General features: G+C 33.3%; 1 protein-coding gene across 3 annotated transcripts in view; it reads left to right on the top strand.

The window, feature by feature from the left end:
* The window catches only part of ATAD2B (ATPase family AAA domain containing 2B), a 165,116-nt gene that overhangs the window by 104,776 nt on the left and 44,946 nt on the right, over positions 1-15,394 (top strand). For all 3 annotated transcript variants that reach the window (XM_078444933.2, XM_078444932.2, XM_078444934.1), the window contains 2 exons: positions 2,582-2,768; positions 13,563-13,748. In XM_078444933.2, coding sequence (XP_078301059.1) covers positions 2,582-2,768; positions 13,563-13,748 — 373 coding nt within the window. The remainder of the gene's footprint in view (positions 1-2,581; positions 2,769-13,562; positions 13,749-15,394) is intronic.

Below are 15,394 nucleotides of genomic sequence, written 5' to 3'. Positions count from 1 at the left end.
AATTGTGGTCTGCCATAGCATTCTGTACTTAAACAGTGCTGCTTGTTAATCACACTGAATTATTTTAGTTTGTAGATTTCCTTTTTCTACTTCATACCATTCAAGTGTGAGCTCTATGATAACTGGTATTGTTAGATACCCAGGGTGAGGGACTTAGCATAGGAACCATTCTCCAATTATTAAATGAATGAACATTTTAAGAAATGTTATCTGTTTCTATTTTCTTTTTGAATTGTCTGTGTCCTCTGCTCATGAAGCTGTTTTTTGTTGTTGTTGTTGTTGTTGTTAAAACACTTTGAACATAAGCTCTTTATACATTAAGAACCATTCCTGTTAATGGCAGATTGTTTGTCTCATTTGATTGTTTGCCATTTGATTCAGATTGTAATTTTTGAGTTACAAAAGTTTGTAGATTATGAATTAAAAAATACATAATCTTGTGTTTTTTCTTTGTTAGAATTAATTTTGTTCTGTGAAATGAGGGTCTGAATCTTCCCTATTTAAAAAAATTAAAAAAATTTTTTTTAAATGTTTTATTTATTTTTGAGAGACAGAGTGTGAGTTGGGGAGGGGCAGAGAGAGAGGGAGACACAGAATCTAAAGCTGGCTCCAGACTCTGAGCTGTCAGAAAGAGCCAGATTTGGGGCTTGAACCGTTGAGCCATGAGATCATGGACCTGAGCTGAAGTCGGATGCTTAACTGACTAAGCCACTCAGGCGCCCCTCTTCTCTATTTTAAAATAACATTTATTTTATAATCTCCCTTCCATTTATTTTTTATGCTTATTATCTTGTATGAAATTCTTTGAACTGTGATGATTTGTTTCCTGGCTGCCTATTCTATTGATCTGTTTCTTTTCTTTGGTGTATTCTACATTATATTCTATTATTCTGTTCTGTAATACTTTTTTTTTTAAGTTTATTTAAGAGAGGCAGAGTAGGGGAGGGGCAGACAGAGAGGGAGAGAGAGAATCCCAGGTAGGCTCTGTACCATCAGCGTGCAGCCCAATGTGGGGCTTGTACTAATGAACTGTGAGATCATGACCTGAGCTAAAACCAAAAGTCGGACACTTAACTGACTAAGCCACCCAGGTGCTCTTGCAATAGATTTTTTTTAATGTTTTTAAATTTATTTTGAGAGAGAGAGTGCGAGCAAGTGAGGGAGGGGCAGAGAAAGGAAGAGAGAGAATCCCAAGCAGGCTCCATGCTTAGCGTGGAGCCCAACGTGGGGCTTGATCCCATGAACCTGTGAGATCGTTACCTGAGCCGAAATTAAGAGTCGGATGCTTAATTGACTGAGCCACACAGGCGCCCCTGTAATATATTACAATATAGAGTAGTGTACGTGTTAGCATGGTGGTTCAGCTTAGCAATTATATGGACCTGAATGAGATTTGAACTCTTTGACCACCCATTTGTAACAGTCTCATACCTAACTTCTCTGAGTCTTGGTTTCTTCATCTGTTTAATAAGAAGAAACTATGTGTTTCATAGAATTGCTAAGAAAACTAAAACTATGTGAGGTACTTATTATTGAAACAGGTTTAACTGTTCTAAAATTGGGTCTAGCACACTTTACCAAATAGCATGGAGCCTGCTTGGGATTCTCTCTCCCCCTTTCTCGCTTGCTCTTATTATCTCTCTCTCAAAATAAGTAAATAAACATTAAAAAAAGAAAGGATCTTCTTTCCTTCTTTATTTTGGTTATTGATGGTGTTATTATGTTTTGATTTTTCTGTTTCTGTTTTCTGACTTGTTACTTTTGGTAGATTCTGACAGTTATTAATTAGTTGATTCTCTTGGATTTTTTTAGTGCATAATCGTATCCTTTACAAGTAACAGTGTTTTCCTGATTTCTTTCTATTCCAGTTTTTATTTGCTTTATTCTTACTGCATTGCTTAAAATTTCCTATGTTATCTATAATGATAGATAAACTTGTTTCATTCATCATTTTAATGGGGTTGTGGAATCTTGAGAGTGTAAGTTCAGCTTGGTTTAATACATTTTCCTAAATTTGCTTTCTGTATTGTAGGTCTTTAGACATCATGTATTAGGGTGTGGACATTTAGTTTGTATTGGCCCCAAACCAAAATTTGCTGCCACTGAAAAAGTCCTACATTTATTTTCTATCTTAAAAATTGTGGTAAAATATACATTAAATTTACCATTTTAACCATTAAAAAAAAAGTCCTACATTTTGGGTAATCTTCAGATATACCTACTTCTTTGTCGAAATGGGATTCTTAACATTTGATTTTGAATAATTAATAGCTATGTCTCCTTAGTGTCTGAAGTGTTTTCCAAGTAATATGTATGGTATGATAGAATGAATACCCAGGTATTATTACTTTGTTTTAGAATGAGTTTTTATACTTTTACATCATGGTTATTGAAATTGTCAGGGAGATCAACATTTTAAAATGCTAATTAATGAAAAAATGATTCACTGTACTTGAAGTAAAAGAGAAAATTCTATTAATTTGGAGTTACATATTTAGTGTAAATATTTTACCTAATACTTCATACTGATCTTCAGAGTGTATCGTTTTGAAATAATTATCATGTCTTATATGTATTCCAGGTCACCATATCATCAGCCAACCTCTTACAGGCCAAGATTATTGCTGTCTGGAGAAAGAGGCTCAGGTCAAACTTCTCACCTTGCTCCAGCACTTTTGCACACTCTAGAAAAATTCTCTGTGCACAGACTAGATCTCCCAGCACTTTATTCAGTTAGTGCCAAAACACCTGAAGAATCATGTGCACAGGTAGGTTTGTACCGTATCAGAGTACTTCCAACTTTCTTAATTGTTTATATCTCTGTATCTCAGTAGTGTTTATAAAGTCTTTTCAAAGAACAGTAATGCGAATATTAACTCTTTGTTGGTTACTCATTAGCATTCTAATATTAAGGCCAGGGATCCTTTTGATGTATAACATGTTTAAAAGTGAGCTTATTGTTTTCCCCATATTTCATTCTTTTCAGAAATTTTAATATCCTGTTTCTTATATTAAAGTTTTATTAAACGTTATAGAAAGGAAGCTTCTTTTGCCTTCTTCTGACCCTCTTTTCAACACTGTGGTTTCAGAGTCTTTCCAGATTTCAGTGTGTACTTAGAGCCTTACTGTATGTAGTTGGGGAAAATTAACACAAAAATGATAGCAATTTAAAAATTATATATATTTCTATCAGTAGTCAAGTGTGTGTGATATTTGACTTTTAACTACTTTGTGCCGGTTTGTGAAGGGCAGAGTTCTACTGGGGTGTTCGTATAACTATGAATTTATTATAAGTGTATCATGTTGGAACAAGTTAGGGCAATGCCACTTTCAACTCTGATATTTAGCCTACTTTTAGAGATTACATGACCAGAGTAGTAACACTTAAGAGCATTGTGCATAATTATGTTGTGTTTTTGAGTACATTTTATAACTATTTAATACATACACATATACTACCTAATTGAAAACCACTCTGTATCTTGTAGAAAGAAAACACACACATATATATATATATATATATATATATATATATATATATATATATATATTTCATGGTCCACAGCATTGATTTCGTTTCTCTTTTACTTACAGTTGTCTGAGTATCAGCATCCTAGCATCATTCACTACTTAGAAAACTCTATTTAAAAGTTTTTTTCACCCCAAAACCCATGGCTTAAATAAAAACTATATACAAATAATTTGCTACAAATTTTGTACATTTAACTCATCCTGGCTGGGAGTGTTTTCCAATAATGTTGATTTATATGTTTGTTCATATTTTTCCTTTTTAGTGAGACAAAATTATTGCAGTTTGTATGCAAGTTAAGAGAATTGCCCAGTACCATTAAAAATAAATCCAGCGGAGAGAGGATCTAAACAGACACTAAGTGTGGAAGGAGAAATTGAGTGTCAAAAAGTACTAAATCCAGATAGTTTCATGGGTGAATTCTTTTAATCCTAAAGGATAAGATCATTTTGATGCTAAACTGAAATACAGAGGAAAACAGAGTAATTTCACTTAGGCAATGGTGATAAAGTAAATATTACAAATGGATTCTAGTAGCACATCAGAAGTGTAATATGCCATTATTAAGGCATGCAAAATTGATTCATTTAGACATTGAGAGATAAAAATATTGGAACAGACATTGAAGTTATAAATATTTGCCTGTGATATGATTGTATATTTGGAGACTTTTTAGGACTTACTGAAAAATTATTAGGGACAATAAGAGAATTCTGCAAGGTGGACACCTTTCAAAGTTAATATTATAAAATAAGTAGTTTTCTTTTATACACCCAGTAACAAGTTAGAAATATAATGGAAAAAATGGTCCTAATTAAAATAGCAACTAATTTTACCTAGAAATTAAATAATTAATTTGCAGTGTCTAAAAGAAGAAAAAACAAAAAAAAACACACCTTGTTTTTAATTACTATAGTTCAAAGTATGGATTCAAGTCAAATTGCAAATTGATTAAAATATTAGCTACTTGGCTTATTGGTTGTGGCCTTGGACAAATTGCTTAACTTCTTTGAGACTTAATTTTCTTACCTATGAAACAAAGGTAATGATACTGCATAAGGTGGTTGTGACTACTAAAATCAGTTCATCCAATAGGTTTGGTATATAGTAAGTACCCTGTAGCTCTTAACTGTCATTATATTTATCACTGCTACTGCAGCTTCCTTACATAGCTGAGGGCTGGTAAGACTCAAAATTGGAAAGCTGTGAGTTCTTTTCTAAATTAATGTATAAATTAAGTTCAGGCTCAAGTATATTCCCAAAATTTAAGAGGAAAAGTTAAAAAAAAAAAAAGTGCTTTGCGTTTCTTCTAAAATGAATTCTTCAGAAAATGAATATGAGCATAGCAAGGAGAGTTCTGGAGGAAAAAGTATAATGAAAGGAGCTCTACCAGATTTTTAAAGGTGTTACAGAATGTAGTAATAAAGAATATGTAAGGGTGCAAGAATGGACAGACAAAGTAATAGAAGAGAGAATTAACCCTTAGGCCTACATAGAATGAGAATTTAGTATCTGATGATGATTAGCATATGATGATGGTAAATGATGATGATGATGATAACGATGACATTTGATATCATACAGTAGATGGATTATTTAATAAATGGTCTTAGAAAACTGACTCAATGAGGGGAAAAAGAAAAAAACAAAACTGAGTTTCTACTTTTTATTGTAGCCCCAACATAAATTCTACATTGTTAATGGAAGTGTAAAAGGGGAATTCACAAGGTCAATATGTTTATTATCTTGAGTATGAGAAAGTATTCTCTAAGCAGTGAACACAGCCAGAAAACATAAAGATATGAACAAATTTGACTTTATAAAAGTTTTAATTATACATGGCAGAAATAATTGTTTTTGTAAAATTAATAGACACAACCTGGCGAAAAAGTGTGTGTGTAACACACATGTTCAGGATAAGTTTCTGAAATATACAAAAATATGTTAAAATCAGTAAGAAACAAGAATGACACCCTAATATAAAAATTGGCGAAATAGCATGCCATTTATAGGAAGAAAACAATAGAAAAAGCAACCAATAGAAGTTTGAAAAGATTCTTAGCCTTACAGCTGAAGAAAATGCAAATTAAAGCAACACGAATTTAAAAAAATTAAAAAGAAAAGAAAAGAAGGAGCGCCTGGGTGGCTCAGTCGGTTGAGCGTCCGACTTTGGCTCAGGTCATAATCTCACAGTCTGTGAGTTTGAGCCCCACGTCGGGCTCTGTGCTGACAGATCGGAGCCTGGAGCCTGCTTTGGATTCTGTGTCTCCCTCTCTCTCTGCCCCTCCCCTGCTCATGCTCTGTTTCTTTCTGTCTCAAAAAGAAATAAAAACATATAAAAAAATTTTAAAAAAAGGCAACACGATACTATTTTGAAGCAACTGTCTGGTTTGTAAAAATAAAAAGCTTGATGATGCCTGATGATTTTAGAGTCATTGACACCATTTAAAAAAATTTTAAGAACATATTCCTTTTGTTCCAGGAATTTTACATTAAGGAATTTTTCCTAAAGATGTATTAGATCTAATAGTCACTGCTGAATGTACAAGGACATTTATCACAGCATTGTATGGAATTCCCAAACTAAATAAGACCAACAAACTAAGTGTCCTTTAATGATGGATGGGCTGTGATAAATTATGGTATATCCTTACATATTATGAGGTCATTAACAAGAATGAGGTAAATTTACATAAGGCTGATATGGAGAGATGAAGGAAATATTTGTGAAAAAGCAAGTCATAAATTGGTCTATTAAAATAGAATCTTTGTGTAAAAAACCTTAAAAATGTATATTCATGCTTTTATATATAAATCGTGTGCAAGAATATCCTAAAAAACTGTTAATAATCATTGCTTTGGCTTTGGGGAAGGAATTTAGAGAATTGGGAAATGAATAAAACTTTTTCATTTTAGGTTACACTCTGCTGTACAGTTTAGGTTTCTTTTTTTGACATGTGTATTTGACAGTATGGAGCAAACTGAAGAAAATCACTCTGAAAGAGGAACATTTTCAAAGTGAGATGGTATTCTGTGTATAGCTGTTCTTTATGGCTAATACATGTATATACATGTTCATAAATCCATTATTGAATATTAGGTGAGGAGATACTTAGGATCCATTGTAGTAAATCATATGTTGGTATTACTGAGATCCTAGGATATTTTTTTTTGTATTCTACTGGGCATCATTGGGCCAAATTTGAATTCTAACTGTATACTTTTTGGTCTCTTACTCAGTTCCTGGCTTTTACTTTTTTGTTGTGTTCTTGGAGAGGGTGGAGAGAGATGTCCCTTGGCAGTGTAAAGGAAGAAAAACTTAACATTTATTGTTTTGGTTGTATTACACTGCATTTAGTACATCAAGAAGTCTTCTGTTCCTTGCTTTTGCCTACAAGATTGTGGGTTAGAAGTAATGCTTATTCTTGAGTGACCACACCTGGGTGTCTAGTCTGCTCAGGACTGAGTCAGAATTTTGTAGCTATGGTAGCTGAAGCTCGGACTTCTGAACATTGGCCAGAGACCAGATAAACTGTCTTGATTAATCCCTGATTATTTGTATCTCAAGTGCATTTTTAAAGTTATTTTAAATCGTAAATATATTACTGTCGCTCCCCCAGATTTATTTATTAAATGTTTACTTTTTATTAATTTTTTTTTTTTTTACATTTATTCATCTTTTGAGAGATAGAGACAGTACGAGTGGGGGAAGGATCGAGAGAGAGGGAGCCACAGAATCCAAAGCAAGCTCCAGGCTCTCATCTGTCAGCACGGAGCCCAACGCGGGGCTTGAACTCAGGAACAGTGAGATCTTGACCTGAGCTAAAGTTGGATACTTAACTGACTGAGCCACCCAGGCGCCCCAAATGTTTATTTTTATTTAAGAGGAAGAGAGAAAGAGAGAGGGCGAGGGAGCAAGGGAGGGGGGAGAAAGCAAGAAGGACAAGGATCCAAAGCAGGATTCTGTGCTGACAGCAGAGAGCCCGACGTAGGGCTCAAACCTACAAACCCATGAGATCATGACCTGAGCTGAAATTGGATGCTTAACCAACTGGGCCACCCAGGTGCCCCCTAAAAGATTATTTAAAAGGAGACTATTATGTAATAAAACTGAGGAATTTTTTCTTTCCTTTGTCTATTTTAAGTTTATTTATTTATTTTGAGAGAGAGAGTGAGAGCAAGCATGTGCACGAGTTGGGGAGGGGCAGAAAGAGGGGGCAGAGAAAATCCCAAGCAGACTTCTCACTGTCAGTGCAGAGCCCCGATGCGGGGCTCAAACCCACAAACTGTGAGATTGTGACCTGAACCGAAATCCAGAGTCTGACTCTTAACTGACTGAGCCACCAAGGCACCCCAAGAAGTTTTTCTTAATTTGTGGATCTGTAACTGGGTAGAAGAAGGCATAAAAGTCCTAGGTAAGAGAGCATACTAGTCAGGTGCTAAAATGTTGGAAAGAGGTGGTGGGTATTAAGTAGGGTGGACAGTTCTTATGATGAGCACTGGGTGTTGTATAAGTGATGAACCACTGAATTCTGCTCCTGAAACCAATATTGCACAGTATGTTAACTAAAATTTAAATAAAATTTTGAAGAAAAAACAAAACAAAAATAAAAATGCTGGAAAGAATAAAAGCCTCTTCTTTCTATTCCTCTGTTCTGTATTCCCTTTCTTTTGCCTTACTTCTCTTGAGAGCTAGTCTTCCTATAGGCAGGATTTTCTCAAAATAGATGTGGTTTCGTCTGTGGCACATTATTCTTCTGTGTTTTTCTCTTTTCCCTAGTCTCTAAGATACTTAATATAAATTAAATTGGATTATTTAATAGTGTGACACAAACATGGAAAGAAGTCTTCAATTACTTTTAAAGGGCTGTATTTATATATATGATAAGATGGGAAAGGGGAAGAGCCCAGTTTATAGTTCTTTATACATTTTTAATTGTCTTTTCTTTAAAACATATCCACATACAAGCATATATATATTAATCCTTCTTTTCTCCTTCATACTGTCTCAGCTGATGATGAATATTACAAAGTGTGTGAAAATGGTAGAGGAATTCGTGTCTACTATAGGGTTTTGTCATTGTTTCTTAAGATTTAGTGGGTATAAGCCTCTTCTGGGAGTGCTTATTAAAATTTCTTATTCCCTGGCTCTACACCCAGGAATTCTGATTCTTTAAATTTGGGGTGAGCCCCAGGAATCTGTGCTTTAAACCTGAATCCAGGTGTTACTATTCTAGGTCTTAAGAGATCAGTCACACTTGGAGATTTAGTACTTTGGGTGATAACTGGACACTAGACATTTATTACTGGAAACAATTGCCAGAATTCATAAAGTGGTTTTGTCTGTGTGTATGTCTGTATCTATCTATCTATCTGTCTGCCTGTCTATGTATGTATGTATGTATGTATGTATGTATGTATGTATGTATGTATGTATCTATCTATCTATCTATCTATCTATCTATCTATCTATGTTACTGAGTATTTTATAGTCTCTCAAAAGCTCTAGAAGGAGAATGGAAAAGCCTGGGGTAGCCTGGAAGATTTATGGTTGTTGAGTAAAATTCACAAGTAGTTACTGAGACCTAAAACAAAGCTGGAGATGTTAGTAACTGTACTAAAAGACTTATCTGTATTAACACTCTAAAAAACCAAAGAACAGCTATGATTCCCTTTTTCTGACATCTTCAAATGTATTATTTATATTATTTCTACTGTTGATTTAGGAAATCAGAATTGATAAGTGTATTTTCTTTTTCATTAATGATTGAATTGATAAATTTATATATTGTGTGCCACAAGCTTTGGAGTTTGGATATTATATGTTGTTACAAATAATTTGGTCAATAAGGTCTTTTCTTTTTTCTTTTTTTTGGTGAAAATTGCAGTATTTTTCTTTTCCCAGAAAGAAATTGTATTTGGAAATGTTCAAGGAAAATCCTTTTTGGTTAAGTAGCAGGAAGGAATTAACATACTTACCTATGTGTATTCTTTGGATGCTCTTGTGTTTATGCATAAGGGTTTCTGGATTTCTCCATAGCATTCTGTGTATACTTTGGGTACTCTTGGTTTGTGCACATGGGTTTCTGTGTTTTACCATAGCAACAACCTTTTTTTTTTCTTAAGTTGTAAAAAAGTTAAATTATCCTGGTCCAGAGTTTGTCATATCACATTTACTGAAATTCTTAAAATTTTTAGGCAATGAAAATAACAGAAAAAGAATTTGGGTGACTTAATTTTCATAAAATGTTGCTTTATATTACAATCATCGATCAGAAAGTCTAGTATAGTTATGTTTTATAATAGGCTGATTTGTATGCTTAAAGAAATTCAGCACTTTATTTCTTGCATCCTGATCCTAGACGTTGCCTCCTTTTCACAGAGATGCTCGATAAATCTTAGGTGAATAGAATATAAATGGAGTAAAGTGATGGATATGACATGAAGTTATTAGTATTGCAGATATATTATTAATATTTATGATAGTATGGTCTAAGGAATTAAATACTTATTTTAATAGTGTATATTAATAGTACTTTTTAATTTTTATAAAAATCAAGAATATTTTAGCCCCCAAGATTTTTCTTTTCTCTCTCTTTTACAATGTTAGCACATTCCTAGTACTACAACATGACCAAGACAAATTCTGGAAGTTTATTGATGACAGAATTGTTTCTCGCTTTCTTATAGAGCTTTTTTTTAGGAAAGTGAAAGCTGTGCTGGCATGAGCTTTCTGCTTCATTTACATTTGTGTTTAAAATTACTCTAGTTTTCAGTTTCTCAAGAAAATGGCTTGTTATGGGCTGTATAGACTTAATTTTTAAAATACAGTAAAATTTCATGCACCACATACTTTAATTTGCTGGCTAAAATACTGACTTGAAAGTTTAGCTTTTGAGATGATAAGAACTTTTATAAATATAGGTTCAGTTTATATAATTAGTGCTGCTTTGTGTGGATACTTTTAACTTCAGTGGCCTGATTTTTTTGTTTCATATCTTTAATATTCATAGGAAGTAGTTTGTACTTTTTTTTTTTTTTTTTTAATAAAGAAACCTTTAAAACAGTTACACAAGGGACCATGATGTCTGGGGCAAGAAGAAGCCAGAAGGAAGTAAAATATATTGTTTAAAGAATCAAAATGAACAGTTCACATACACTGGTGTTTGTTCATTTTATTTGTGCAAGAGTGCTGGTCATGTCAGAGGTGTTTTGAACGGTTGGTTCAGTAATTTGGCCTACTGTCTTTTTTTCTCTATAACAGTTTTTCTGTTTTCTACTACACCTTGCACATCCACCAATCCAAGACACCCTATAGGTGAGTATTTTTCTAGTTATCAAATGGCATCACTTGTTCCCAAGACAGTTGCCGCTTCACTAAAACTAGGCTTTATTTTTCTACTCTGAATCTGGTTAATTGATTTCAGGGAGTGTATGTTATTCCACAACTTTAAAAGTTATCAGCAAACTGCTGAAGAGCTACTTTTACATTATGGAAAAATCACGATATGATTAAACTTTTTTTCTGAATTTTAAAATACTGTTTTTAGACCATTCTTTTTGAATTTTCATTACAAAAACTGGAGAATTAGAACAGGTTGGCTATATATTTAAAGAAATTATGGAAGTTTAAATGTTCTGAAATCACATGGAGTAAGGAATTAAAAATAAAACTTGTTTTAGTAGTGATTTTAAATTTTTATAGAAATTACAGATATTTTTCCTGTAAAGGCTTAGGAAAAAAATTCTGAAAATAGCCCCTGGCTATTAATATTGCATGTAGTCAGATTAATTGTAAAATTAGGTAATTATACATTCATGGATAAGCCTAAGCCTTTTTATTTTTCTATATTTGTCTTAGACTTTTTTCTTTGTTTTCCCCCTTTAGGTTTTCAAATATAATTTTTTAAAATTTCACTGATAAAGATACTTTCCTAAAGGCTTTAGAGATAAGATCAATAGAATATCCAGTTCATTCTGTTGTTTTGGGGAGAATTGAATGAAAAGAGGAAAGAAATAGAAAAAAAAAAAAACAAAAACAACCCTCAACTCTTTCAGAGCTGGTGATGCTTATGTTTCTAGTTCAGCCTTGCAAATGAGTTAAAACACCTATAGTCCTGCATTATTTAATTTCTGGCTCTATAAAGTTTTTATCACTTAACCTTCTGTTGCTTTGCCCTTACTCTTTGATACTTATTTTGATACTTATTGGCAATTAGATGTTCTCAACAACTATTTCTAGAAAACCTAACCTACAAGTACTAGAATGAGAGGCTACATTTTGTTTTTTTTAAAGGCATGTTTTCTCATCTCTCCTTGGGCATGTGGTAAACTTGCATGGCTGAATTAGGTGGTTAGTTTTGTGAGGTTTCTCAGTAAGTTTTATAAGCTCATTAGTGTTTTTCATGTAATCACCATTCTCTCCCTGCTGACTCTCCCTAGTTTTACTAGCACAGAGTGGGAATTGGAAAGACAAAAGGCATCGGTTATTGTCCTCCACATACCATCCCTGATTTGGGTGGCATGTAGCAATTTTTTTCTTTTTGGGGGGGTGGAAATTAAATGCCTCACTTGCCTTTGTGCTCCTGTGTGGTTCCTTCCTTTTGCCAATATTTATGCTTGTTTTTCTCTTATGAATCTTCTACAAGAACTTTGGAAAACAATAATCCTTGGATTTTCAAGATCCAGGATAAGAGGGTGCGTGTTTGCAGAAAAGGTCAAAATTTGAGAGTCCTGGAGTTGTACTGTACAACTGTTCTGGATTGGTGGATATGCAAATATTAAAGGAAGGGAAGGAGCAAATATTACTTTTGATGTGAGTGATCATAACATCTACATTTCCAATTTGGGGGAAATTTTTTATTTGAGCATCTTCCATCTGGTTTATTAAATTGGCAGTACATTTTATTTTACACAGAATGTTTAAAGCTTTATAAAATGTAGCATTTGAAAAATTCATGCAAGTGATAGGCTTATTCATTAAAGAAAAATAATCATTTTGATTCTCAGGAACATTTCTAATAATCCTAATCATTTTAAATACTAAATCATTATTTCTCTATCTTGCACATTATACAGGTTAATTGAAACATGTTTAAAGGGAAGTAGTAGAGAATTTTAGAAATGGAATTCTGAAATAAATTGAAGGAAGATTTTTACATTTATTCTTTCATTTGTTAGAAGTATTGAAGAGATGCCATATCATCCCACAAGAATTTGTTGATGGGCCATTGAGCTATTGTTGACATCTATGTAAAGGGCAATACTTCTGCTTGGCAACTTACTAATAGCCAACCCGGTCCTTATTGGCATGTGTTGGCAGAGTGTGACTGAAGCTATGGTTAGGATTCTTTTTTAACACCTGAGGAAACTTTATTTTGTATTTTCTGATGATGGGAGTGTCTCAGAGCTTTTTGCTAATTTATTTATTGCTCTTTAGTGATGTGAGGGTATTTTGTGACTGCTCTGTGGAGGATTGAATTAAGGTGATAGGAGGTAAACAAGTGGTTCAGTAGGTAGTTCATAATCTTAAGCTCTAGGGTGATGCATCGTGGTGAAAATATTTAATCCATATATTTAGTGATTTTAGGGAATGTGCACAAACACGGAAACTATGTCTTTTCTTCTTTGTGCTTACTGATCTCATTCTGACGTGGGTGACATGTTGGTGCATGTTTATCTCTTTATTTGCAGCATATTTTATAATGGTGTTTTGCTTTGTTATCTTTACATGATAGATAAGTGGAACAATTTGATACCTTTATATTATTAATAAGTACTGAATAGAAATAATAAAATGGCAAAAAAAAAAAAAACCCCTTCTTTTTTTAGGTGGAGCAAGGGTAGATAGAAGCTATATGTGAGGCTTATGCATCACATCTTGAACAGCTTAAATATTTGAGCTGAGAATAATTACAGTCACAGGCCTGACACATTTCATGTATTTGGGGGTTACTAAGTAAACTTTAGAATAATATCAATTTGAACATTCTTTTCAGTTTGAATTTTTAATGCCAGTTCTTTCCTTAATTAGATTTTTCGTGAAGCTCGAAGAACAGTACCTAGTATTGTTTACATGCCTCACATTGGTGACTGGTGGGAAGCTGTCAGTGAAACTGTGAGAGCAACTTTTCTGACATTGCTACAAGATATACCATCATTTTCACCTATATTTTTATTGTCTACCTCTGAAACCATGTACAGTGAACTGCCTGAAGAGGTAAGTGATTAAATATTTATCTTACTGTTTTAAAATAGTTGATCTTGTAAATTGTACACATTTAAATTTATTTAATAAATTTACTTATTTAACAAAATAAATACTGTTTAGGTTCATGCCTTGTTATACCACTTGTTAGCACTGTGACTTAAGCAAGTTAGCTAATGATTGAAGTTTCAGTTTCTTTTTTGATATAATAGTGATAAATTTGTCACTGTTGCCGTGAAGACTGAGATAAATCATGTTTGTCCCAGAGCCCGACATATGTGTGGTATGTACTCAGAAGGCCTAGGCTCTATCACAGTCAGTTCCATTACAGTTAGCCTTCTCGTCCTTACTGTCTGGTAGATAATTTGGTGGGATTTGACCTTTCAGGTGGTAGCATCATGGTAATTTGACTATTACTACTAGTGTGCATATTTTTAAAATCTGATATGTAGTTTTTGAGTTCAAAGCTGTCTCATATTTAATATATTAGACTCAAAGGTAAAATCACATTTGTTTCAGAAAAAAATAGTAGTCAACTCATGTGAATAAAATTGATATTTAAAAAATTGTGTTTTTAACACCCTGTGCTTACTAGGTCTTGAAATTATCACCTTTAGAAATGCTTAGAAATATTTTGCCCAGGTGACACAATTTATAGAAAAGATTTTGCGTGTTTTAAATGCTATACTGTAAATCTTGATTATGCAGAATTTTATGATTAAGATATCTGTTAACTGATATCTTCTGTTTAGCACTTGTTAGCTGTCTTGTTAAAGTTGACTTGTACATGTACTGATTTTTGTAAGAAAAGTATATTAAATGTAGTATAATTCATTTTTGTTTATTCATAATCTGATATTAGTTAAGACCATTAATTATAATTTTTTTTTTTTTTTTGTCATGGGGCCAGTAAAGTTTACTAGAATGCTATATGTAGTAAGAGTCAGAAAACCCAACTTGTACTGACTTACTCTACAAGTCTTTTGATTTTGGGTAAATATTTGGACCCAGAATAGCCTCAGTTTCCTCATCTATAAAATGTGGATGGTAAGAGGCTTGTTGGTGTGACATAGTATATGTGAACTTATTTTGGAAGCCAGAGTTATAAAATATTTGGTATTATGAAGTAGAAATGTACTTGAAATTGATTTAAATGGATTAAACCTGGACATAACCTAGGAGCCACTTTTAAAAATTAGATCCTCACTGTCAAGTAGTTTTATTATAATTTTATGAGAGAGGAAGATAATTGGGGCGCCTGGGTGGCTCAGTTGGTTAAGGGTCAGACTTTGGCTCAGGTCATGATCTTGCAGCTCATGAGTTCAAACCCTGGGTCAGGCTGTGTGCTGACAGCCTGGAGCCTGCTTCAGATTCTTTGTCTCCCTCTCTCTCTGCCTCTCCCTTGCTTGTGTTCTGTCTCTTTCTTTCTCTCTCAAAAATGAATAAATATTTTTAGGAAAAAAAAAGAAAATTTGGGTAATTAAGGTTTCTGGTTAGGAATATATAATTAACTGATGTTTTCCTTACATTGAAAAATTTGTAAATAAAAGTATTATGAACCCAGTTTCTTGATGTAGCAATTTTGCCTACTCCTGTTGTTTATTCACATGCTATTTTACTGTTGGTTGTTGGTTTTTTGTTTGTTTTTTTTAAGTTTA

Source organism: Panthera onca, chromosome A3 (genome assembly GCF_046562875.1).
Source record: "Panthera onca isolate mPanOnc1 chromosome A3, mPanOnc1 haplotype 2, whole genome shotgun sequence".
NCBI lineage: Eukaryota > Metazoa > Chordata > Mammalia > Carnivora > Felidae > Panthera > Panthera onca.
The sequence above is the reverse complement of the archived record's forward strand: the minus strand, read 5'-3'. Positions and strand labels throughout refer to the sequence as shown.